Source organism: Microcaecilia unicolor, chromosome 13 (assembly GCF_901765095.1).
Source record: "Microcaecilia unicolor chromosome 13, aMicUni1.1, whole genome shotgun sequence".
Lineage (NCBI taxonomy): Eukaryota > Metazoa > Chordata > Amphibia > Gymnophiona > Siphonopidae > Microcaecilia > Microcaecilia unicolor.
In genome coordinates, this window is record NC_044043.1 from 43,907,633 (window position 1) to 43,935,258 (window position 27,626).

General features: G+C 41.7%; 1 protein-coding gene across 6 annotated transcripts in view; it reads left to right on the forward strand.

Moving 5' to 3' along the window:
- The first annotated feature begins 3,393 nt into the window (after nt 1-3,393).
- Nucleotides 3,394-27,626, forward strand: part of SYNRG (synergin gamma) — a 100,119-nt gene continuing 75,886 nt past the window's right edge. For 5 of the 6 annotated variants that reach the window (XM_030186304.1, XM_030186306.1, XM_030186307.1 and 2 more), the window contains exons 1-4: nt 3,394-3,505; nt 17,139-17,179; nt 18,171-18,295; nt 25,349-25,479. In XM_030186304.1, coding sequence (XP_030042164.1) covers nt 17,143-17,179; nt 18,171-18,295; nt 25,349-25,479 — 293 coding nt within the window. In that variant the 5' untranslated portion in view covers nt 3,394-3,505; nt 17,139-17,142. Of the gene's footprint in view, nt 3,518-17,138; nt 17,180-18,170; nt 18,296-25,348; nt 25,480-27,626 lie in introns of all 6 variants that reach the window. The other variant, XM_030186305.1, reaches the window with a different exon arrangement.

The window sequence follows — 27,626 nt, forward strand, 5'->3', positions numbered from 1 at the left end:
CTGCTTGGGTTTCTCCAGCTGCATTGTCATGTCTTTGGACACCTGCAGTTAGAGCTGACAATGGTTCCGAACAAAAAAGGTGGCCACAAACGAAAGAGCAAGTGATACCTTCCTTCATTTAAAAAAAAAAAAAAAAACTTCAGAAGCTCCTTTTCAAAGCAAGCTGTCTCCCAGCTGCTTCACAAGCTGTGCAGAATAAAAGTGGTCATCTTATCTCTTTTTGTTGTTGAAAACTTAGTTCAGGCTCTCATGGTACCTTCAGACTGAGGGAAAGGTACTACCGAGGCAGAACCACCACTCCTTTCTCACAATCCCTGACTAGGGAAAGGGACCTGGGGGCACCCAGGTGTTACTCCCTTAGGCTGGCCCAATCAATATTCCAGCTACACCACCAGTGCTCTAGGCCAATTCATCTGTTATCAAACTACAAGCTCATTTCTTCTCCTTCTCCACCTACTGGCAGAGGAGCATAACTCAAGCGTCTGGACTGGTCTGCTAGGACAATAAGGTATATTTTTTTTGCTCAACAAATAGTTAAAGCTCTGGAACTTGTTAGTGGAGGATGCACTAACAGCAGTTAGCGTATCTGGGTTTAAAAAAAGGTTTGGACAAGTTTCTGGAGGAAAAATCCATATTCTGCTATTACAATAGATGTGGGGGAAAGCCACTACTTATCCCCGGAACTGGTAGCATGGAATCTTGCTATGCTTTGGGATTCTGCCAGGTACTTGTGACTTGGTTCAGCCACTACAGAAAGCAGGATACTGGGCTAGATGGACCATCGGTTTGACCCAGTATGGCTATTTTTTATGTTCTTATAAAACAAATTATTCAAGAACAAAATTTACAGGTGCTCTGTTCACCCAAGAAAAAATGAACTTCTTTTACAAAACAAACATTTCAGGTTTCTTTAAATTCATCTCTTTGTTCAGTTAGGGTGCACAGACATTTCACTTAGGGCCTGATGAACAGAACTCTGGCGCCATGGGGAATAGTACCAGAAAAAACACCAGCTGAACACCGAATCAGAATTACCAACCAATGCTCAATACTAACCATGCAATTTATATGCATGCTGTTAGATTTGAGCATTAGTAGGTAAAGAGGTCCGACAGGCACAGCTCTTGTGCACGTCCAGTAATGATTGGACCCCACAACCTTAAAATCACCAGTGGTCCAGAAGACCATTCCTGCCCCCCCCCCAACCTCAAAAACATCCCCAGTGGTCCCTCAAAACTTAAAAGCAACCCTGGTAGTCCAAAGGAACCCCCCCTCCAAAAAAAATACCCTGGTGGTCTAGTTGGTCTACCAACCCCTCCCACCCAATTGAACACTGGCCCTGGAGGTCCGGTAATCCCCCCTCCACTTGAGTCTGACAGGAGGAAGGTTTACTCCCTCCTGCCTCTAAACCTGCCTGCTTCACCACCGGGGATGCTTTTTGTTTTGGGGGGGGGGGTCAGGAGGACCACCAGGGATATTTGTAAGGTTGGGGGGGGGGGGCTGAAGGATCCACCAGGCTTTTGTTAAAATTGGGGTGGGGAGGCTCAGGCTTGAGAGTAAGGGGCTGTGGTGTGCTACTGACTTTCCTGTCTGTACCTAAGCCAATTGGCACACAGGTACAGACAGGCAAGTTAGCATGGGACCCCAATGACAGCTCCAGCACTGTTGGTAGTTTTTAGCAACAAGGGCAGGAGTTTTTTGTGCACTGCATGAAATTGTTAACAAGTCTGGTTTAATACTAGTGAGCTCATTAGCATGGGACTTTCAGTCACTGCTTCCATGCATGGTAAAGCAGTGGCCAAAAGCCTCTGTGCATTGGTCACACAATAACATTTCATTTAGACTGGCTAAAACCAGTCTAAATGAAACGCTGCAAGGTCAGTTTGCTTTGAGCATCTCCCCTTTAGTTTTATCAAATAATAAATACACAACTGTTCCATTTTAGGAGTTTTGCCAAGTTCACTATGGCATTTCACCCATTAGACTCTGGTATCTGTTAATATGTCCATGGAGTTCCTCTCTCTCGAGAATGGAGGAACATCCTTTACAGATTCTGGTAACTTCATTGACCTAATGTGTTGCTAAAGTAAAACAAGTGGAAAGCTATTTTGCAACAAAGTGCTAATAAATAAAATCAAACCAACCCACACTTCTATCTTATAAAGACAAGTCAGGTGTTAGCTGCCTTTATAACAGTGCTTCCCAGTAGCTGGGACCCCACGATCATCGCTAAATAAAATTGTGTGACCTCCCTCCCCAGCAGTGGAGAATAATAATGCACCTAGGGAGAGCCCACCCAGGTCATGACCCCCAAACATGGGTTTTGTGACCACGTTTGGGGGTCCCAGGCCAGTTTTGGAAACTGCTTTATATACTACGTACCTACAATAACCCCAAGAATGGATACATGTTTTCATCGAAAGTTGGTGCTGTTTTTTTGTTTGTTCATCCAAAGTTACACCAGTTTGAAGGAAGGTGCAACTATGTGAACGTACTGTAATGCAAGTACATGCCTATTTTATAACATACGTAGGTATACAACAGCTCCACTCAAATGCAGATCAAGTACAAATGCTCTTGTTGCACCTGTACATACATCCACACATACAAGCCTTTTCCACATGTAGAACATGTCTCACACACAGAGAATGCTTTATGAATCAGGCTTCAAAGTGGTTGAAACTGAAAATTATTTTTCTAAACTTGCTACAACAGTAAAATGCAGTTACAGAATCAAAGGCAGTAAGGGGGAAACATACAGTACATGCATGCCTATATAAACTTGGGTGTATTGCATGAGTGTCTAGGAGACAACTGGCAGGCTCGTGATGATGCCCTTCACCGGGCATGTGAGGCTATGGGAAACTGCAGCAATGGAAGGGACACGGCTCGCACCCTTCTCAGGTATTTCCAAAGACGGGTCCTGCGCCCTTTCTCCACTCTCACACAAGCCCAAACACGAGGTTCTTAGCAAAGTCGAAGCCGGCCCGAAGTATCATCAATGTCTCCATACGTAGGAGTCGACTTTTCAAAATGATTACGGGTGCTAAACTCAAAACAAATTGCACCTGGTTGGATATAGTTAAGGAGTTTGCTCAATATAAGGGTGCTAAAGCACCCAGAAAAATAGAATAAACGCTCAACAACCAACCGACCAACTGGTCTGGCATCACTTTCATTCGCAAACCAGCACCAGTGACAATTCACACTGTCAGTTGACCTCGCTCGACCCCGGAGCTTTTCCCTTTCAAACATCCCCCCCCCCCCCACCTCTGACGCAATTACGCAACTTCTTTCACCGAGCTTGCTTTTCGTTCTAACCAACCTTCTTGCGTTCTCAATCAAACTTCTTCCTTGGTATTCTCCTGCCGCGTCCCGCCTCCTCTACGCAAATTCCTGTTTCCGGTAAGGTGTGACGCGGCACGGTGGGGCAGAGCAGAGGGAAAGCCTAGGGGTCGATCGTGACTGTGGGCAACTTGTATGAATTGTTGCTGCGACGTCAAAGGTACGTTCGAAGGTAGGACTGTTGTGGGGGATGTTAGAGTTATGAATGAGGGAGAGAAGCTGGGCCGCTGGTGGGGAAGGGGAGTGGCGAGGGAGGAGAGATAGATGGCAGACCGTGAGGGAAAAGGGTTCTGTGTTGTTGAAGGCAGCTCGGCGTGTGACTTGCTATCTCTGTTATTGTACTTCGCTTTGAGCTGCTGAGGAAAGGTCCGTAAAAGCTGAATAAATATGTAAAAGAAAGACATTCATAATAACTTTGGGGAAAAGAAATAGGAAGAGTATTGCCGGGAATAAAATTCCAGAAACGGGGAGGGGAAGCGGTGGTGACCTAGTGATATGTGGACCCGGAGTCAGGGGTTCCAATACTGGTTCTCAGTACAGCACAACTTTTTAAGATCTTAGGAAGTATCTGGAGTGTAAACTCTTTAGGGCAGGAGCTAATTCTTCCTGAATATTTGGTACAACTATGCTTACCTCCAGTGTTTATATATATATACACTGCATGTCGGATAAGCGCATGCTCTGTTTAAGTGCATGCCGTACTTCGGTCCCGTTTTTGGCACCATAAATTTCTATGGGGGTAAACTTCGGTTTAGCGCACCACTGATAAGTGCAAGATTCGCTTATATGCATGGTTTAAAACCGCTCCTCTGCAGGAAAGACTCCGCATAAGCACACGCAGAGAATATGGAAGCCGATTGGCGTGTGACAAAGGGGCGATAAATTTGAGATCTCGGTTAATTGCCACAGTCAGAATAAATAAAAGAATGTTGCTAGAGTGTACACTGGAGTCATCGTCGTGCAACTGTAAGACTTTAACACTGTCTGAACGAATAGAAGTTCTTAAAAAATTAGAAAACAGTCAAGCATCTATTGCTAAAGAATATGGTGTCAATCCCAGTCAAATTTCACGTGTATTGAAGCAGAAAGACCAGCTTCTGGAAGACTGGCAAAACAATACAAATCCACAATGGAAATGAAAACGGGCAGGAAAAGCTGAGGAGGTAGAAGATGCTCTTCTTCGGTGGTTTTCTCAAGTCAGGAGCAGACAGTTTCCTGTCAGTGGTCCACTGCTTATGGAGAAAGCTAACCAGCTAGCTGAAAGTCTTGGACTAACTGAATTCAAAGCCACTGTTGGATGGTTGGAAAGATGGAAGACGAGGAACAGCATAAAATTCAAGAAACAGCATGGTGAGAAACAAGACGCTGATGACTTTGGTGCTGAAAATTGGGTTGTTTCAGTTCTTCCTACCATCTTGAATGAGTTTGCACCTCGTGACATTTTCAGTGCTGACGAAAATGGTCTCTACTGGCGAGCGATTCCTGATGGAACACTTGCATTCAAAGATACCGAAACTACTGGAGGTAAAACATCGAAGGACCGACTGACGATCCTCCTTTGCTGCAATATGGATGGGAGTGAGAAGTTGGAACCCCTCGTCATTGGAAAGAGCAAGTAGCCCCGTTGCTTCAAGAAAGTTAAGCGACTTCCTGTGTCATACAAGGCTAACACAAATTCGTGGATGACTGGGGAAATTTGGAAGCAGTGACTAAAGAAGTTAGACACTAGAATGCAGGCACAAAAGCGTCAGATTTTGCTGCTTTGTGATAATTTTGCTGCACACAGGGATGATGTCAGGCTGTCTAACGTCAAGGTGGTCTTCCTGCCACCAAACACTACCTCTCTGATCCAACCTCTGGATCAGGGCATAATAGCCAATTTCAAACAACATTATCGGGCTCTTGTGCTACGTCGTCTGATGAGCGTTATGGATGACCAGACTGGGAAGGATAAACGTGCTGTTGAACTGGCTCGTAATCTATCTCTGTTGGATTCCCTACATATGCAGAAAGAACCCGGAATCATGTTACACAGGAGATGGACGAAACAGGTGCAGCTGTTGCAAACTCGTCAGATGAAGAGGTTATTGACATCCCAGCTGTTTTACTGAAGAGGAGTTCCATCGCTACGTAGCTGTTGATTACGATCTACAAACAGCTGAAGACAGCACTGATGTTGAGATATGCTCCTACACGCAGGCAACAATGGCTGATGATGGAACAGATGAAGAAATGAGCAGCGAGGCACATGCTGATGAAATTCAACAACCTCCTCCTGTCACTTTTGCAAGTGCGCTGGAGAGTCTCAACACCATGCGGGCCTATCTGGAGGCCTCTGGATGTCAGTGCTATGACAGTTTTTACTGTCTGGCAGACGTAGTCTATGGAATTCACAGACCCAAGAGTGTACAGAGGACTATAACTGATTACTTCAAGTAAGCCTAACGTCAGTTAACAGAGACTGTATACTGTGCGTATAATAGTACTGTACATATGTTTATCAGATGTCAAGCTTCTTTGGGTCACAACGGTTAAGTGCACGCTCTGGTAAAATGCATGCATTTCTTTGGTCCCAGACCCTTGCACTTAAGCGGATTGCACTGTATAAGCAATTAACATCAACAGTACAAGGTCAGGATGAGGCCAACAATACTAACAAAGGGGCTCATACTAAAGCTTAGTGTGCGCTTAATACTAAGAAGCCCATTTTATACCTATGGGCTTCTTAGCATTTAGCGTGCGCTAAACTTTAGTAGAAGGGTTCAGTAGTAAATAATGGGTAATGGTATAGGAGTTCATGCCCCTAATTTTGTGATTTTTTTTCCTTATAAATTTATTTGGTTCAGGTGAATATAGGTTTTACATATCTGCATCCTCCTGCCCTCTGGGGCTTCTTGCTCAACTTCAAGCTTTTCAGCTAGTTCTGTGGTACCTGCAGCCTTTTCTTGGATTTCCTTTTTTCCCTTCACCCTCCAATGATAGATTTTCACCAGCTTCCTATATAGTTCAGGGACTATAGCAACAGACTACCAACAATGCATGCACTCCAAACTTGGCCTATCAGGGCCCTCTTGGATTTTGTGCTTTGCTTGTGCATCATATTCAGTGTCTGCTAGTCTGAAGGGAATCCAGCTTATGTGGTATGTGGACATTTCTTAGTTTTAACCTTTAATTAAGAGCTTTCCAATACAGCCAGTTACCTTGACTGAATATAAACCCATTAGGTTATGAATTAGTATCAGACTTTGTAGGTTATTTTTAGTCCTTGATTAGAATAAATGTAAACCTCTTCAGTTATATCACAGAAAGGTGGTATTAAAAATGAATTGATTTAGTCTTTAAAACTTATCAGTGGGATAATTTCATGTATCTAAGGGAATACCTGCATATCGGGCAAACAGTTATGCTCTTTCAGCTTTTCATTTAACCTCAGTTCTGACAGCAGGTAGATGGAGGAGTGGAGGAGAGCATTCTCTTTAATGTGCCTGCATGCTGGAATTTGTTACCTAAGGTCTTAATGGAAAGAAAATAATTACCTATTTAATATTTATAAATCCTTTTTCATTATGAGCTTCTTTTTCAAAATGACATTTAATTGATTGAATTGTTTTGGGGGGGGGGGGGGTAGAATTCACCTATGTGATGCAGTCAGAAATTGGGTGTGTTTGTTTTTTTTATGTTGGGGTAAGAAGGTTGGAGGATATATATTCCGAGCAGTGGCTCAGTAGATTTCTTCTGAATATATCTGGGAATGGATGGGTAAAATTAAATAACTGATTGGTTTTATGAGAAGTATTGCATATTAAGGGGCCCTTTGCTATACCACAGTAAAATTTTCTAGTTACTGCAACTTAATGCAGGACTTTACTGCACAGTAGTTGCAGATATAAAGTGGCTACCACTGAGGCGTTCCTAGTATTTGTCAGTACAGGTTCTGCATTAAAAGTTCTGCTAGCGTGTGGTACTCTGTTTGGAGTTAGTGGGAAAGCACTTAGTGCCTCCCATTTAGGAGGTGTTAAGTGGCCCTATGTTAATTGTGTGTTTCTTGGTCACCATGTGGTATTTGCAGTGTGCTAATCACAAAACACCTTCCACACCCATTCTCCACACATGATACATCCCCTCACACAAGATGCACTTAACATGCAGTATACCGTGCACTAACTGCAAAATTACTGCAAAGCTCCTTAATGCGGTTCTGCACTAGCAGTTACTATGCGTTAAACAGTACATTCCATTACTTTCCTTCCTACTATTCCAGAACCTGTGGGATACCGAGTGATTTGCTCCTGATCTGGTTCCTCTGGATGGAGGATGTCTTCAAGAGTTTCAGGAGGAATGGGCCAAAATCATGTCACACCAGTAGGTTCTGGATATTCTCACAGAAAGTTACAAATTGGAGTTCTCTTGCCCAGTCACTCCTCACTTCTTGCAGTCTCCTTGTCGAAAGGAAACAAGGTGGTCAAGGTTCAGGTCACTGTAGGTTTATTGCTGGCACTCTGGACCATTATTCCAGTTCCCAAGGCCAAACAGGGACAAGGCAGATATTCTGTTTACTTCATTGTCCCAAAAAAGGAAGGCACCTTTTTTTCCTGTCTTAGATCTCAGAGGTCTAAACCGCTACCTCTGTGTGTCCTGCTTTTTCATGGAAACACTAAGAGCAGCCATAGCCTCGGTTGAAGCGGGAGAATCTCACTGCCCTCGATTTCAAGAGGGCATACTTGCATGTACCCATAAGGCCGCCACATCAGAGGTTTCTACTTTTTATGGTGCTGGGCCGTCACCTCCAGGTCAGGGCTTTGCCCTGTGGTCTCGCCACGGCACCAAGAATGTTCACTGTGGTGGTAGCAGCCTTCCTTCGGCACCAGGGATTCAGAGTTACCCTCATCTTGATGACTGGCTCATTCGTGTATCGTCCTGTTTGGACAGCATTGCGATGACTAAGTTGTTGGGTTGGGTGATCAGTTTTGAGAAGAGCAGACTAACTCCAGCGTAGATACTGGAGTATCTAGGCATTCTGTTTGACACAGCAAGGGAGAAGATCTTCCTCATAGAATTCAGGAGGTTGAAGCTGGTTAAACAGATTTGTCTTCTCAGTCAAGGCAAGCCCAGGGTGTGGAACTAGGTCCAGGATCTGGGGTCAATAACAGTGGCAATAGAAGTAGCAAGACCTACTTTCTCCTTAAGTGCTTAACTCAGTTTAGTAAAAGGGCCCCTACATGTTGTATTAAGTGATATAGTAACATAGTAGATGACGGCAGAAAAAGACCTGCACGGTCCATCCAGTCTGCCCAACAAGATAAACTCATATGTGCTACTTTTTGTGTATACCCTTGATTTGTACCTGTCCTCTTCAGGGCACAGACCGTATAAGTCTGCCCAGCACTATCCCCGCCTCCCAATCACCAGCTCCGCCTCCCACCACCGGCTCTGCCACCCAATCTCGGCTAAGCTCCTGAGGATCCATTCCTTCTGAACAGGAATCCTTTATGTTTATCGCACGCATTTTTGAATTCCGTTACCGTTTTCATTTCCACCACCTCCCGCGGGAGGGCATTCCAAGCATCCACTACTCTCTCCGTGAAAAAATACTTCCTGACATTTTTCTTGAGTGTGCCCCCTTCAATCTCATTTCATGTCTTCTTGTTCTACCGCCTTCGCATCTCCGGAAAAGGTTCGTTTGCGGATAAATTTGAAAGGTATTAATCCGCAAACGAACCTTTTCCGGAGATTCGAAGGCGGTAAAACAAGAGGACGTGAAATGAGATTGAAGGGGGGCACACTCAAGAAAAATGTCAGGAAGTATGTAGGAATTGCTTTTATTTATTTATTTGGAATCGTTTTTGCCTCCTCCTCCTCCCCCCCCCTTTTTTTTTTTTTTTGTTTCTGGGCAGTAGTTTGCTGGTGAAGCATAGAACAAATATGTTAATAAGTATTGGCTAAGTGAGTTTGGGGCATTGTCAGTGATACGGAATTGCTTTCCATTAGATAAGAGTATTCTGGTATTCATGGCACAGAAAATACCAGGGTGTTGTGTGTCTCAATGTGTAACAACGACCTTTGTTGCTTTTTGTTTTTCTCATGATGCTGGTGTTTGTTGAAAAATCTTCACCTTTAGGATTTTTTTTTGTCCATCCAGTGACCACTGCTGTTATGGAGACGTTTCTGGTGTATTTTGTTAAACTAACATAGCATAGCCCATCTTTAACGTAATCAGTCCTAACCCTTATTCACTTGTTCAGAACCCTTATTTTATCATCCTCACTTTAATATTCCCTTATCTCTTGTTTGTCCTGTTTGTCTGACCTAATTAGATTGTAAGCTCTGTCGAGCAGGGACTTTCTCTTCATGTTCAAGTGTACAGCCCTGCGTACGTCTAGTAGCACTATAGAAGTGATAAGTAGTAGTAGTACTAGAAAGCATGTTTTCCCTATTAGTATATGAGCAGTGCATCTGTCCTTATGCAGTGGATTTGCCACAAATAGTATTGTTTCATTTACCTTGTGGTTTGCTACACTGGTTAAATACTGAGTAACACTTGGCAGGCTGATGTTTAATTTGTTGACAGGCCTTACTGCCATAGTTCGTTTCTATCTGGATAGTCTGCCCAGTTTAATTTAACCAGCCAGGAGCGGTGCCTTTTGATCTCCTTTCCTTTTGCAACTAGAGATCCACAGTTCTTACCCCAGGCTCTCTTGAACTCTGTTCTTGTATATGCCCCTACAACCGCTTCTAGTTTGCTGAATGCATTCTGTATAGGATTCTATAGCACTGGAGGGATCTGCACAGTGTTTCTCTTTATTTGATTCCTGTATATACTTTTATAGGAAATTGGAGAAGAGCAGTGAACAATTGCTTTTGTGTGTGTGTGGGGGGGGGGGGGGGGGGGGGGTTGACATGAGCCACATGCTCGGCTCCATGACGGTTCTTACAGTTGTGCTTTAATTAGACAGAACTGCTATATTGGACTCTAATAAATAAATCAGCATTCTCTTGAGAGGCTGGCAGGAGGTAAATATTTTATGATTCAGCCTCTTTCCATGCCACTTGCAACAGTAAACTTATTTTGTCAGAAGTGCACCTGAGCTCTTAGAAACTCCTTGAGGATTTCGTTTGAGTAGAAAAAGAATTAAGAAGATATCAAATTATTTAAATTCTTAGGGACTGTATAATTCTCTCTGAAGAATTGAACATGGGCATGAAGCACTTTGGCCACCTTTAAATCTAGACTGAAAGCCCACCTCTTTAACATTGCTTTTGACTCGTAACCACTCGCCTCCACCTACCCTCCTCTCTTCCTTCCCGTACACATTAATTGATTTGATTTGCTTACTTTATTTTTTGTCTATTAGATTGTAAGCTCTTTGAGCAGGGACTGTCTTTCTTCTATGTTTGTGCAGCGCTGCGTATGCCTTGTAGCGCTATAGAAATGCTAAATAGTAGTAGTAGTTAATGCAGAAAGGCTTACTGCTTGTAGATAAACACAGCTTATAAATAGCTGAAATTCCTGAGGTGCTGGGATATAGAATCAACAGTTTGTCCAAATGGTTCTGGTTCTGCATTTTTGAAAGGTAGTGTAAACTTTTGACAGTGCCTTCTTCCTTTAGGCTGTGTGGTAAGGAAATTGAAATTTTATTCTTGTTAACATAGAAGCAGATAGCAAGGCTAACACAGAACCTTTTGCTGTTCAGTGAGCAGCTTTGCACTAGCCCAATTTCTGTTTTGTGAGAACTGCTCTGAATGTTCTGTACAGCCTTCTGCTCCCAAACCTCAATCTTAGTAGCAGAAAAAAACCATGAGGCTGAAAGTGCCTGAGATTTACACCCTTATTGGCCATGCTGAGACCCTGTGGAAGTTATGTGGCTTTGCCCTTCCTTCACACAGCTCTGAATTATTGACTGTCTTATAAGGAATAAGTAAAATGTTACTAGAAAGTATGTATGTGTATATACTGGTATATTTGCATATGCACACATGTACACTTCATTTGTAGTAAACATTTTATTCATTCCTTATTAGTGTGTGTATTTTTTTATCCATGGATCACTGAGCTAGATATCAATTGATCAGGAGCAGTTGATGAAAACAAGACCCACAAGTATGGAATATACATTTTTCTGCTTTATGCACCAGCTGATTCAAGAAGACTTTATATATCATCATTTTCCCCCCCAAATTAATCCATTCTTCTGAGAGTAGAGATTTAAACAGTTCTAAGCAGTAAAGCTCTGGAATGCTTTCCCTTATATCTGAGACAAATTTATTCTTATCTGAGTTTTTGTCATGCCATGAAACCTTTTAATTTTGCAAAATATTATGCTAATGATTAAATATTATTTTAGTATTTGATTTTGTTCTAATCTCTGTAGCTGCTGGCGTATGCACCAGTCTTAATTTTTTGCATATTGCTTAGAACCTAATATTAGGGATTAGGTGACTAATGAATACAATAGAGTTAAACTGAACTTGTGCAGTCTGGGTAACTTTTATCGTTGGGGATGCTATGGTTTTTACAGATTTTACTGTTTGAGTGTTGTGAGTTCTGGAGTATGTCGCTATTTAGTTGTGCAACCATGAAAGATGGAGTATTTGGTGTAAGGTGTTTATTGCTTTGTTTTTCAGAAATAAAATAATTTTTTTTAAAGAGTAGACTAGTCAAAAACATTTTAAATAAAGCACATTATTTCAGTTTGGGAAAAATTTTAAGCATGCTTCTTTTCCACAGTAGAACAATAAACTCATCCATTCGGGAACAATTTCTTGTTACCCAGGCCAGTAGGAAGTAGAGAAGGAGTGGGGAAGATAGGCTCTTTCCAACCAGAGAGATGGGCGTATGATTAAAAATAGTTTATTGATAATATCAAAAAAGGTTTATATATATGACTCAACACAGCTGTGTTTCAGCGCCGTAGCGCCTTCTTCAGGAGTCTTATGATATACTATGATGTTGAATTCCAACTAAATATATGGTGCAGGTGGGACCAGAGTCGAAGCTTAATCACTGACATAGGCGTTGGCTGCTCATCTGCTCCTGGCACCAAAGTATGAAACCGAGGTCACTCTAAGAGAACTCGGAAACAGACTTCAAGTAGCTTCTGGTTTAATAGCAGTAGTCTCAATTCTTGGTCTCGTGGGCACCCAGGGTGACTTTCCTCAGTTCCTTTAGCTGGACTTCTCTCCTTCTCTACTTCCTACTGGACTCTTTTCGTGGGGACCAAGTGCTGTCTCTGAGGGTGCCAGATGGCTCCCTGACTTCTCAAGTGGAGATTGCACAAGTGTTCCACTAGCTGAGCTGATTCGGTCAATGGACACTCAGTTATACATCTGCGCAGATGATGTGTAGCTACAAATACCCATTGAACCTGACTTACCTACAACCTTGAATAAACTGATTACCTGTCTAACATCCATTCAAGAATGGGCTAAACACAACAAACTTTGCCTGAACCCAAGTAAAACTGAACTTCTCTGGGTCCATAACACAAGTGGATACATACCTGACATGAAAATCGCTTTTGGGAAGTAAACCCACCCCCCTTAAATCACAAGTCAGAAACCTTGGAATACAATTACTCTGATTCCCCACATCCAAGCAACACTCAAGAGCTGCTAGGAGTAGCCTAGTGGTTAGTGCAGTGGACTTTGATCCTAGGAAATTGAGTTTGATTCCCACTGCAGCTCCTTGTGACTCTGGGCAAGTCTCTTAACCCTCCATTGCCCGTGGTACAAAAATAAGTACCTGAATATATGTAAAGTGCTTTGAATGTAGTTGCAAAAACCTCAGAAAGGCAGTATATCAAGTCCCATTTCCCTTCCCTTCTACTATCTGACAACTATTCTGCCTCTCTCCTTACATCGCCTAAATACCTCAGTCTAACCTAGGGGGAAAGTCCAAATGCCCGGTCATGGGCAAACAAATCTGTACTAGACAAAGGTATTTTCCAATATGTGGAAAAAGCATGCAACTCCTCTCTCAATGGCCTCAGGAGGATGTTGCGCTTAAATGTTTGCGTTCTCTTATCTGCTGAGGCTTGTAGAAGATAATAGGGATGTAAGGGCAAGGAAAGTGCTCGTTCCATATCCCATGGAGTATAGTTGCCTAATTCCAGTATCCCATCCCTGATTTGTCCCAATGGGGGACATTGCATTACATAAAGCCATCTTGGTAACATGGTCATGTGAAATAGACTAATTCGGTCATTCAAAGTCCAGTAAGGAGTTCCATATTGTGAATTGTTGCTTGGTGCGCTGAAGTAAATGAGTAATATTACATTTATTTTGGATCTGATGGAAGTTGAATTCCTTAATAGGTAAATTGAATCTGAAGCCCACCACAAAGGAAAGTGTCCCTCCCAAGAGTCTTGACTCTGTTGATTAGTTGTAAGGCTTTTGATTTGCTAATTCAGTTTAAAACGTGAAAAGTTTCCATATTCCAGAATACTCTAGAAGGGCAGGCACCAGTTCTTTAGGGTGTGTTAAGTGTAGCAAAAGATCGTCCAGAAACACAGAGATTTTAAATTCTGGATGCCCCACCTATACCTCTTTAATATCTCGATTGTTTAAAATCTCCCTAATCAGGGGGTATAGGGTAAGTGTGAATAAGTGGTGATAAAAGGACACCCCTGCTGAGTGTCATGTTGAATACTAAAGATATTAGATGCTATCCCATTTACCCAAAAGTATTCTTGAGGGTTACTATATAATGCTGTGATTGCATCCCCAAATCTGCCTACAGTACCATATTTAATTAAAATTGCAGGTGTAGGTGGGGTGGAGATTTTGATGGGCTGGGGGTGATACTTGTTTCTATTTTGATGACAATTTGTTGTTGGATTCTGTATCAGTTAAGACTGCTGCCTTTGTTTTTTTTATTTCCTATAGGTATTGTTTGCTGGATACATTTCCCTTGCTGTGTTATCAATTAAAAAAAAAGTTGAAATATAAAACCGCATGCATAAATTCCCAATTTACGCAATCAAATGCTTTTTCAGCATTGAAACTGATCAGCAAAGATGATGCACATTGGGAATAGTATCCGAATCAGTTACCTGATTCTAGGGTCCACCTTAGGAATCAGCACTCAAGAAGAAGATCTAGGTTTCATTGTAGATAATGCGCTGAAATCTTCTCCCAGTGTGCAGCGGTGGCCAAAAAAGCAAGCATGTTACTAGGAATTATTAGGAGAGGGATGGTAAATAAGACCAAGACTATTATAATACCATGATCTCTCTCCATGGTGCGACCTCACCTTGAGTATTGCATTCAATTCTGGTTGCCGTATCTCAAAAAAAGATATAGCAGAATTAGAAAAGATTCAAAGAAAAGCAACCAAAATGATAAAGGAGATGGAGCTCCTCTCATATGAGGAAAGGCTAAAGAGGTTAGGCATCTTTAGCGTGGAAAAAAAGACGGCTGAGGGGAGATATGATTCAGGTCTACAAAATCCTGAGTGGTGTAGAATCGGTAAACGTGAATCGATTTTTCGCTTTCAAAAAGTACAAAGACTAGGGGACACTCAATGAGATTACATGGAAATACTTTTCAAACAAATAGGAAGAAATAATTTTCACTCAAAGAATAGTTATGCCAGAGCATGTGGTAACAGCAGTTGGCATATCCGGGTTTGAAAAAGGTTTGGACAAGTTCCTGGAGGAAAAGTTATTGAGAGAGACATGGGGGAAGCCACTGCTTGCCCTGGGATTGGTAGCTTGGAATGTTGCTACTATTTGGGTTTCTAAAAGCAAATAGAGAGAAATACTCCACACTAAATATGATCAAACAAAAAAAGAGGGCATATAAGAACTGAGCAACCAAGACTGAATAACACAGCACACATATTCTGTCATTAATTACTTCATTTGTTCCACAAAAGAAAAAATTTTAATCTTTATTTTATGTTTTTAATGTTTTTATATATAGAATACTAAGGTTAGAACAGAGGCATCATAAAACTCTTGCACTGGCAGTGAGACCTCTTATGATGCTCAGCCATTCCAGATATGCAGCACTTTTGTATTACTTACATGCCTCTGACACTAACCCTAATTATTCTGTCAAAAAAAAATGTTATTGTTTTTCTAACAACAACTTCTACAAACAGCGACCCCAAGACTTAACTTGACGTAAAAAGTCACAGCACTGAAGACAGTTGAATCTCCCGACGCCCACTGCTGCAAAAACCTGGCATTTTGGTTCCACAGAACCTGCTTCCCAGGGTAATTAAAGTTTAGATCGTCATATACTGTGAAAACACAACTAAAAATTCTATACTAACATAATATTAGCATCATAGCACAATACTCATCATCAAGGCTGCTTGGAATCAAACCAAATTGTCCTAAAGCACATAACAAAGCACAAAATACAGCATCCTTGCAAAGGTTACAGCTGACAGTGCGGGGCTATGAATCAGATGGATTTTTAAAGTGTCCTAACCTAATGACATCAGGTGCTTAAATGCAGATTAGCCATTTGCTGACTCCAACAAAAACCAGATCACAAATCAACAAGTACTGCCCCATCTTGAGACTAAACCCACTCAAAAATAAATAAAAAGCGTACAAAATATATATATGTATAAAGCTGAAAGGAAAAACTACAAAGAGCAAACTAAAATAATATAGAATCAGGCATCAAATGATCTATTTAATCCTCTTGGTGCAGCTGTAGAGAGGAAAAAAAGTCCATCGTCCTTTTTGACAGGAGGCCATTTAAATCTCCACCCTGTGGACCTAATTCACAAGTCAACAGGTCAAAAAAAAATGGGCTGCAGATAAAACAATGTTCTACTAAAGGTGCTGCAACTTCATGACATTTAAGCGGTTTCTTATGTTCTAACACTCTTATCCACCAATGCATGTGGGCACCAAATAGCATAAACCACTCCCATCGAATTACAATTGGTCAGTGACTTAAATTGGACTACATGGCCATTTATAATTAGATGGCCCAGAAAAAGAAATGGCAAACACACTGTGGTTCCTTTGAAATTTTATCATAAACATCTTCAGCAGCTTATACCAATGATGGTCCATCATAAATTGTTGACACAGTGGTTATACGGTCTAACCCAAGTATGATTTTTGGAATCATCTGTGTCGCAGCCAATGAAAAAAGGGGTGAAGGCCTTTTATAAATTGTTTATACTGGTAGCACTGAAAAGTATTTGGCTGCTTTGGATTTGCCCAGAAGCACCTTCGGAGCAATTATGGCATTCCCACATGATTCAGTTACTTTTATTGTTTCAGTGTATGTATCTGATTTTAACATCTCCGAAGCTCTGATTTTCTAAGCAATATGGGAACCTTTTTGGAGCATCCTCTCTGCAGTGGATCGAAGTAGGGTTGAATGGTTAGTTTGTTATAATCTGAAAGATTTTTAATTTCTTACTATAATTGCAGTTAGAGGGTTGGGGGTTAGGGAGAAAGCGGGATGTTGGAGGGTTAAGGAATGGTTATGTATACTGTTTATATTTGAGCATACTCCTTTGTATTGATGATTTCAAACTTTGCTTGATGTTGGTGTTGTGCATCTTCCTTATTGTATTTGGGAAATGCTCAATAAAAATTGTTTTAACATACAGTTTCTTCCTTTCCTGCTTTTAAAGTGTGCTATACAATTGTTCTCAGCATTGGTTTCTGCTGAATTATAGTTCTGTATTTAAAAAAAAAAAAAAAAAGTTTGGTGCTGGGAAGGTGGAGGCAGAGGACTGATAATCTCTTAATATTCAAGGGTTTAAACCAGTAAATTATTTGCACCCGCATGGTAATGTATTCATTTTCTGTACTTTTCAGCTTCATGTTTCCAGTAGCAGGTGGCATTGGCCCTCCTCAAGGTCTGTAATGACTTTTGACTAATTACTTTATCCTTGTTTGTTCTTGCTTGTCTTTAAATGTAGCACAGTTTTTCTTCACGTTCCCTGTACAAAGTTTTCATTCATGCTATAACGTGACCAAAAGATCATTCAGAGTTAAATTTCTACCTCCTCCATGTCATTAGGTGTGATTTTCATGTTGTGAGTTTATGAAGTCTTTAAATAGTTTTTAGCCCCTGATCCTAATAGCTGTTTCTTGTTTCTTCGCCTTGGCTGAAAGTTAGTCTGTTGACGCATGCACCTGTTTGCAGATCTAGTTGGAGCACAGAGAATCCTCCTCTTGGTACAGGTCTAATCCAGCATGTACCATAACACACCGATGTCTGTTTCTAGGCTTCATCCCCTCCAGCTGTCCATGAACCTCTGAGCACTATACAGTGACATTTTAGCATAAACAAAGAACTGCATTTCATACATTTGTTTTATATTCTGTTTTTCCTAAATATATTTCAATAGCTCATATTATCAAGGAATCTGGAATACTTTAATGTGTTTGCCTGGTGATATCCCTGTGTAAGATGAGCATGCTGAATTTCGTCATCCATGCCCACCCAATGTTTTTTGGATCCTGTGTCTTATGATGAAATTAAAATTCTATCCATGCATCACCTTCTCTTCCATAGCCCACCCTCTCTTTGTTACTTTGTTTTGAGAGCTTCCACGTGCTTCTCTAGCTCCTTATTGCAAAATGTGCGACCAGTGATCACCACACCTCAGGCATTCTGCCAGGGGATATTACCAGCTTCATTTGCAAAGTTGTTAACCAGCAAAAGTGTTTTTGTATTAGCTGTGCAGTGTATACTTGCATATAGCCTTCCAAAATTGATACTTCTCACCTGAAAACTTCTTTCTTTTGTCTGTTTGCAAAGTTAGATCAGTTACAAAGTCATTCGTGAAAATCTCATTATGTGAAATTTCATTTCTATTTTCTGCATTTTACTGTTTTCTGTAGGGATGAGGTCCATGCAACAGCAACAGCACCCTTTTCCCCTGGTCACTGTAATGCAGCATAACATGCAAGGGATGATGGGAATGAATTACCCCTCTCCAATGTCTCCAGGACCCATGGCAATGCAGGTATTTTAACTTTTTTTAATATTTGCCCCTTTCTAGGGTCTTGCCTGAGCAACATGGCAATCTCTTACCAGTTCCAGGGCCTTGAGTGGTTATTGAGGCAGCTCCTGATCCAGTTGGAGGATTGGATGTCAGTTGAGCAGAAGGGATAGCTCAGTTGAGGTTTTCAGCTCCATTAAAAAGTCATAAAGCACATTGGGGCAACATTGGCACATATCCCGGCCCTCACTATAGATGAGAGACTTAGAGAATGTGGATTCAGAGTGGTGGTGAGGGCCTACATGTCTGGACGGCAATGGGGACACATAGGCGGCACAAAGGAGGAGAAATGTGTTAAATGTGATCACATACCCCACACTCTATACCATGCCTTTTGGGGGTGTCTAAGAGTAAAAGCTTTCTGGGGAGAGATCCAGAGATTTATGTCTTTTATAGTGATGGAACCTGGGATCATTATGTGCTAGATACACAAACAGCATTCCAAACGCAGGCTGGGGGAGATAGAATATGGTGTCGCAAAGTATGTTTGGTGGCTAGAAAAACTATTTTACAAAATTGGATTTCATCAGACCCTCCGGCTTTACTGGCATTGGAGAAACCAAGTGCATGAGTTGGCCACTTGGGAAGCCAGGGAAGCAAAGGGATCTCCGAAACGGAAAAAAAGTTTTGTAAAGATCTGGGACCATTACATACAAGAACTAAGCCCGCAAGGACGAAGTCTGCTTCTTAATTTGCTGTAACCCTGATATGGGGAGCGATACCCCCTACAAAACAGCCCCACATTTAAGGTTGACACGCAGGGAAGGGGAGGGAGGTACCCCTGGGCTATCAGAACCCAAGCCCAGAGGGGATAAGGGAATATAGGAGGTACTAAAAGAGTATTGAACATATAGATTATTCGGATGTATGATTATCAAGGGATTGGGAGGTGGGGCGGGGAGGGGGAGGCTGAGGAGAAAGGGAGGGGGGAAATTAAAAGTGTGAAGATACTGATCAGAATTGAATTGGCTTATAGAGCATAAGTCGTTGATGATTTAGCCTAGTGAGAAACATTGTGTGATTAATACGCTAAATGCTAATAAAACTGTTCAACCATAAAAATTCACAGACAATTAAGGGGGTAGAGGGAACTAGGACAGGGGAGAAAATATTAAAACGTTTTGAATACTGTTCAGTAATGTGTAAGATTTATGCAGCATAATTCATTGGTGAAATGTGTCAAGTAAAATGTACTGTTTGGATTTAATATGCTGAAATGTTAATAAAAATTGTTTATAACAAAAGAGAGGGAACAAAGTACAAACTAAAGTCCAAACAAAAAAAACAGCACCACGGGCCTTTAAAAATGGAACACGGTTCTTTAATGAATGAGCCTTGACAAAAAGACCCGACACGGGCCGTGTTTCGGTGACTAGCACCTGCGTCAGGGGTCACAGTGATGACGTGGAAAACTTGGGGAATAACTCGAATATATTCCTCTACAATATATTATTCCTTACCCCACGTCTCATGTAGTAAAAGCTACAAAGCACCAAGGCACTTTCACTTTCTGTATCAAAATGGATGAAAAAAATTGTTTAAACATAAAAAGTCATAAAGCAATTGAATTGGAGAAGGATGCTACTCGGAGGAGTTGGCTCTTCTCCCCTGCTCCCATTTTCTACCTTGTTCGCTGCGGTTTTCTGTCTTTTTCCCTGGAAGGGGTTTAACTAATTGGATGAGACATTGTTTCCTTACCTCAGAATATTAGAAGAGCTTCAAACTTTGCAAGGTTTGTTCCAGATTACAAAACTGACTAGTAGAAACTAGTGGGAGTGTTCCTTAGGGAGCTTGTGTCATAGGCCAAGTGTTTGAGCTATAAGCAGAGCTTATTTCAGAGTGACTAGGTCAAAGCACCAGTCTTTCTTGCCAGCTCAGTCCATGCACTTCAAGTAATTTTCAGGTCACACTTCTGAATGCACACCTTGGCAGAGGGTGATAACTCAGGAATCTTGAGTCCCTCCCCCTCCTTTGCTGGTTTCTTTTTCCACAGGCAAGCAAGAACCAGGTGGGTTGATGAGATCTGTGGTGGTTTAGCATCCAGCCAGAAGTGAAGCTGGAGAGGTTCCCCAGACTGAGCCCTGGCCTGTTTGGTGTACCTGGAGTTAGTCCTGGCACTGTTCTCTCTGAGAGATTTATTTGTTTTTATTGCTGCTTTGTGTTAAAGAACCCAGCATTCTTTACTTATGTATTTTTTATTCCCCCTCGGGTATGGCAGAGCCTGCACAGCTCCAGTTCTCTACCAAGTTAATATTTCAGCAGGTGGTGTCATCTGCATGCCTGAGAATATTATATATTCTCAGGCATGCAGCCTAGTGTTTTGCAGCATTGTACTGACACCCAGAGCAGCCTGGCTTGGATCCCGCTGCAGTTCCTTGTGTTCTTGGGCAAGTCACTTAACCACTGTATAATCTCAGGTTCAAATTTAGGTTTTTGAGTGAGTGGAGACCAGGTTGGCCTGGTCTAGTTCTCGGAGTTGCTGCAGGATCTTATTGACAAGGTCTCTGTATCCACACCCCCCCCCCAACCCCCCGTATTCTGTCCATTTAAAACATGTCATTTTTTATCGGGATTGGCTATCCTTCAGTAAGCATGTTGTTTTTGCTTCGCTTATTCCTGGAGCCAGTGAGGTTTCTTAGTGGAAGTAATTCAGTTTACAAACTAACTCCTTCTCTAATGGTGCATTTTTTAAGATGAAAATGCTGGCAATAGAAGGGATTTGGGGAATATTGGAGGAGTCCAAATCCTCTCCCTCTTACACCCCATTCTCTTTGTTGAGGGTCTGTTGGAGTTGAGAAAAGAAACAGCAAATGGAAAGGATGCCCTGGAAACGGACTTAAGAGCACAGACAGAGGAAAGCAGAACCAAAGATTGGGACCAAGATGATTGGAATAATAAAATCACCAAAAATAGGAAAAATAATTTTATTTTCAGTGTACTGATTGAATTATGTTGGTGTTGAGAATTTAAATCTGTGCTTTATTTTGCACTGTACAGGACATGCATTTCTTTCTAGATCTCTGTTGTTGCATGACATTCAGAGTCTTGTATCTCTGCTTTCAGTTTTTGTCTGCATGTTTTTTTGCGGTTCCCTTTTTTATCAGGTGAGAGTCATGTTCTGCATCTGGAATTGAGGTGAAGGATTCTGTTGGCATGTGGTGTCTGTGTAGGAATCTGTAACAATCCATCTTGTTCCAGCTTCCCAGTTTCAGGTTTATTGGTGCTCTAATATATTTCAGTACTATAATTAAATGAAATAACTACTTCTGAACGTTACAGCGATGGAGGAGATTACTTGCGGGATGGGTGGGGGTAGAATGGATCTTAGCGGGGACGGGCGGGTATAGGTTAGATTCCAGTGGTGTGCCTTAACAATTTTTGTGCCTTGTAAGTATAGGTTGCAAATCACTAATCTAGTCAATATCAGGGTAATTGAAATCGCCCATTATTATAATGTTACCCAATTTGCCAGCTTTCCCAATTTTCTGTAAACATTTCTTCATCTGTCTGTTCATTCTGTAGGATGGTTAGTTTTGATTTTTCATGATGTTTCCAACCTGCCTACCCTTTGGGTTGGACCTTATTTGGCCAGGGGTTTGGAGTTCCACCCTATTTGGGAACTGCTTTGCTACGTTCTACAGATTTAGGACTGATCTGGTGTGGACGCTAAGGAAGGAGAAATTTCTTACCTTTTTTCTTTCCTTTAACCCTACCAGACCAGTCCAGTCCAGAGACCCTCCCTAGTTTAATATGAATATACATGCTTTCTTTCAGAATTGTTCTTCTATTTTTTTTTTTTTTTTGTATGAAGTCAATATTAACAAATGATACATGTTTCAAACAAGGCAAACAAAAATCTGGTGGCAATGCAGAGCAATACATGTAACTTCAAATTTTATAGAACTTTTACTTTAGAAGTCAAACATACCCCCCTCCCCCCACCCTCTTCCCTTACCCCCCTCGGATTGGCTTTATCACAACCCAGTTCTTCATCGAAATTATGTATGAAGGAGAAAAGGGTCCCAAATCAAGTGTCACCTATTTGTACGGTTGCTCCGCTCAGCTATGAGCCGTTTCATCTCACAGACATATCCCAATTTTCGAAGCCACCGCATTAATGGTGGAATCGTAGTCTGTTTCCAACAAGCCGCTATAACTATTCGAGCTGCACAGGTGGCATAGCGCACCAAAGTCTGTTGAGTAGGTGTGAGGCCCGCTGCTTTTGTTGAAAACAGAAAAATAGTGGGGTTCCATGGAATCTGAGTTCCCAGCCATATCTGCAGTCTACTACGAACTGCTTTCCAATAAGCTCTGATTTTCCTACAGTTCCACCAAATATGTCCCATGGATCCCTTCACACCACATCCCCTCCAGCACTGCCCAGGCATGGTGGGATAAATTCGTTGTAAACGCTCTGGTGTCATGTACCACCTAAATAGGACTTTAATGGCATTTTCTTTGAACGGGACATGAGACGACACCCCCGCCGCCGCTCGTTCCATCCTCTCCCATACCGTATCCTCCAGTTCAGTACCCAGGTCCCTCTGCCAACCCTTCCTGTGAAGTGTGTAACAAGGTGTTTGTTGAGTAATAATACGATGTAAACGAGATATCAGCCCTGTGGTCGTAGCCTGTCCCTCACATATTTGCTCATGGGTTAATTGCTCTCTATGTAGTACTTCCTGAATTGCTTTTGTCTTAAGGAAATGCGAGAGTTGGAGAAATGCATACTTATCAGTCACCACTGTCGGAAACTGTTGTTGAATTTCTGTATAAGACAAAAGGGACTCTTCTGCCAATAGTTGCCCCCAGGTTCTCAGACCTCCTTCATACCATCTAGTAAATATGCCTCTCTCTGTCCCCGGAATAAATAAGGGATTATATGCTATGGGGGATAAACGCGACAATAGGCATTGACGATGCGGAAAAAGACTATCCCAGTTAGACAGGGTAACGTATATAGAGGGGTACAAACCCTCTTCTAATGACCTAAGGGACCTTGGTAGCCACATTAGTGCCCCCCAACGGTCTTGTGCCCAATGTGAACTGCTCCAGGTCCACCCATTGCCGATCAGGGTAGGCCTGGAACCATTCCACAGCCGCACGTGCCTGAGCTGCTCTGTAATACCAACCCAAATTGGGGACCCCTAGCCCTCCCTTTTTCCTATTCTGGTACAAGAAGGCTCGTGCTAGCCGCGGACGTTTGCCAGCCCAACTAAAATACACAATACGATCTTGCAGTGCAGCAAGAAATTTACGAGGCAGCGGGACCGGAAGAGCTTGGAACAGGTACAGTAAACGTGGTAATATGTTTAGCTTAACTGCGGCAATAAGGCCAAACCAGGAGAGTGCAATGTCTCCCCATCTCTCCATATCTGCAGTGAGAACACGGTCCAGGCCTTTATAGTTTGCTGTGAAATGATCAGAGAGCCTAGCAGTAATGTTGTTCTTCTATTTTTTAATTCTCAGTTTGAGTGCTTCTGTTTTGCAATTCCTCTAACTTACTGAAGTTTGAGACAGCTCCTGACCCTGTAGAGTAAACAGTGCCTTATTGATAAAGGGGTGAATACAGCATTTGACCTCAAGTGTGAACCCAAGCACCGTTGCTTTGCCATTCAAAATACTGAGCATTCTAAGGCTGCACGGTACCCTTAAGGGGCGTATCATACAAAACTTTGTTTCTGTGTCCCCATCTGCTGATCAACAGACATAACCTGGTAGGACTAAAGGAAAGAAAATTATCAGGTAAGACATAATTTCTCCTTTTCCATCATTTTACCTGACACATCAACCTTATAAGATCTGTACCTTCCTGGATCACCTCTGGAGCTCTTAAAAACTGGCATTCCATTGGCCATTTTCTAGTCATCAGGCGAGGAGGCAGATTTTAGTGATGGTTGCAGATTACCAGTAGCAGGTCTACAGTTTCATATTTGAGTTCATTTATAATTCTGGGGTGGATAGCATTAAATCCCAGTGATTTACTGCCATGTAGGGGTTTTTTTTTTTGCCTGGCACCTCTTCAGGTTAACACTGACTTGTTTCAATTCCTTTATATCATTACCTACATAGAATGGTTCCATTGTGTATGTTTCCTGAGCATTTTCTACAGTGAAGACCAAAGCAAAAGAATTCATTTAGTTTTTCTATGATGATCTTGTCCTCTGTAAGCGTTCCCTTATACTCTTCCCTGGTCATTTACTGGCCCATTGAGCTCCTTCCTAGCTTTCTTGTTTTTTGTTTTTTTTTTTTATTTAAATGAAGTCTTTATTTACTTTCATAACAGAACAATAAACTCAATGATAATACAAGTGGTGTAGTTGAGTTTGACTTGCACAGGCTTTTTTCCATCAACATAAACATTTTTGTTCCACTTTATCAAGTTACAAATAGAAGTCTATAAGATACTCCAACTTTTTGGTTTTTTAACTAACAGATAACTCACTTGCCCGCCCGCCCTCCTCAACCAACCAGCTTTCTTGTTTTTAATGTAATTTTAAAACCTAATTCTAACTTCTTTGGCGAGTCACGCCTCAGTTTTGTTTTCTTGGCCTTCTGTAACGTTTTACATCGAATATCCAGTGAATATCCTTACTGTTCTAGTAATTGTATTCGACCTGAAGAGCATATTAAAACTCTAATACCTCTAGTGCTTGAACGTCTGCCAGCTCATTGTGGTTGATGCTGCTTGATTTACACTTGATGTATATGGTATATGCTTTGGAAATTGTAATCTTTCAGCAATCTATAGGTAGAAACGCTTCCTCCTTCAGCCTGGCAGTTGCATTTAAAGATGAGATCTGAACATGTGTTACAAAATCTTATACTCTTCCTTGGACTAATATTACAACCCCCAAAGAATCCAGTTAACATTCATACGGGTAAAAAAAAAATTGAAGTGCCTTTTTTCCCCCCAAGGTTTGGCCAGTGATATTAGAATGGGGGGCACTGGGGACAGTTTATAGTTTGTTGTACCTAATTGCATAAGTGAATAATGATAAATCCTATTTTTGACAGGGTGGCATGCCAATGGCTTCTATGCCGACAGCGGGAATGCCTTACATGCAGCAATCTCCTTACTTGGGGATGCGTCCTGCTGGACCACAGTACTCCCCTGATATACAGAAACAGTTTGCAGAGGAGCAGCAGTAAGTTACAATATTTTCACTGCTACATTATGGGTTCTTGTGTAGTTTTACTCTATTGCAATATGTGGACAATATTAGTTGAAGATTATTGCAGTTAATGCAGTTTGTTTAAAACATGGCTTTTATTTAAAGAGCTTTTGTATTCTGCTTTGAAGGGACTCTAAAATAAAATCTTCTGAGTCCTAAAATTTATTTAAAATTTGTGTTTTTACGACCTGAGATGCCGACAGTATACAGTGTAGCTATTTTAACAATTAAAAGTACTTATAAATCTTTCCTTATTTATTTTAATTTTTGAAGACTGTTCCATTTAAGATAGTTTGTATAACAAAAATTCACCTTGTCTAGTAGATACAAATCCACATTTATGGGAAAGATCCAAGGGAAATGCAAAAGAAAATGTTAAGAAAGAAATAAAAGAAGCAAGACTGTATTGCATTTATTGTGAATGGGCAGCCAGAAAACTTGTTCTATATCATTTCTGGGAATGTTGTATTTGGTTTTGTTTGGCCATTTTGTCATCATGGGAGCAAAGTTGTTGAGTGCTCACTCTTTTCCCAATAGTACACATATCCTCAGTTGTTGGAATTGAGTGCACTATTGGGAAAAGTGTTCCCTCTGTGCAGAAAATGGAAAAAACATGACATTTTTTTCCTGCTCATTTTCCTTCAGTAATGACCTGGGATATGTTATTGACATTTCCCATGGTGTTGCAAATGGCATCCCATTCCTAGCATTAATTGTTAGCAAGTTGAATCTTTTGAGATAAGTGCTGTTTGAATATCTATGGATGACTTGCTAAGAAAAATGGTTGGGGGGGGGGGTTTAGGGAGTCAAAAAAGAGTGGAACAGTAATCTAATGGTTAGAGGAGTGTGTTGAGTGGCCAGGGTTCAAATCTGACTCCAGCTCCTTGTATCTTTAGGCAAGTCATTTAATCCTCTATTGCCTCAGATACAAACTTAGATTCCATTACTTCCCACTATTCCAGAACCTATGAGATAATTGTATCCCTCAACCACCAGCTGGAGATAGAGAACTGACAACTGAGCCAAGACATCTGTCTCTTGGCATCCAGTCTATCTCCAGCATGTGGATGGACACCATTTCAGCCTCTGGTTTTGAGTGATTTACTCGCGGTTCCAGTTGGCCAACTGGTCCTCAGTTGAGCTTTGCGGGTGGCTTTAGTCTGCAGAATCATATTTGAAGGTGTTCAGATCCCTGTCTCTGGTACTCCATGAATTTACTTCTTCCATCCCTTCACCTCTCCTCTGTTTCCTGTGGAGCTCTCCTTTTTCAGCTCAACAGACTTAAAAGAAAGGAGAAGGAAAGAGGTTTATTGGAGAGCATAAGACAGTGTCTGTCCTGATTCTTTTTCATCTGGGGTAAGACTTGTGGAGACTGAACTTGGGGGGAGCAGCCAGTAGTGGGAAGTCTGACTAAAGTTTGATTTAGAACCACTTGGAGGGCTGCAAGTTCTACTTGGTGCAGGGGAGAGATCCTGACTCGCCGCTGGAGACTGTGTTGTGGTGCGCTTGTGACAGTTGGGGTAAATAGCAACTCCTGCAGAGGCAGTTAAGCTTTTTCCCCAAGTGGGACTCGCCGGCCAGCATTGGGCATTGCAGTGCATGTGAGAATCCTGCAGCACATGGGGGAAACGTTCAGCAGCAGCATGTCTTCAGACTTGGTGCATCATCTGAATATGCCGGGGATTTTGGGCTCTCCAGCAAAGGTCAATGTGCAGTGTGATACCCCATTATGTTGGGGCTGACAGTAAGGAACAGCCTCTATCTGATCACTTTCAGAGCACAATCACCATTTTACTACTACTACTATTTAGTATTTCTATAGCGCTACAAGGCGTACGCAGCGCTGCACAAACATAGAAGAAAGACAGTCCCTGCTCAAAGAGCTTACAATCTAATAGACAAAAAATAAAGTAGTCAAATCAATTAATATGTACAGGAAGGAGGAGAGGAGGGTAGGTGGAGGCGAGTGATTACAAGTGGTTATGAGTCAAAAGCAGTGTTAAAGAGGTGGGCTTTCAGTCTAGATTTAAAGGTGGCCAAGGATGGGGCAAGACGTAGGGGCTCAGGAAGTTTATTCTAGGCGTAGGGTGCAGCGAGACAGAAGGCGCGAAGTCTGGAGT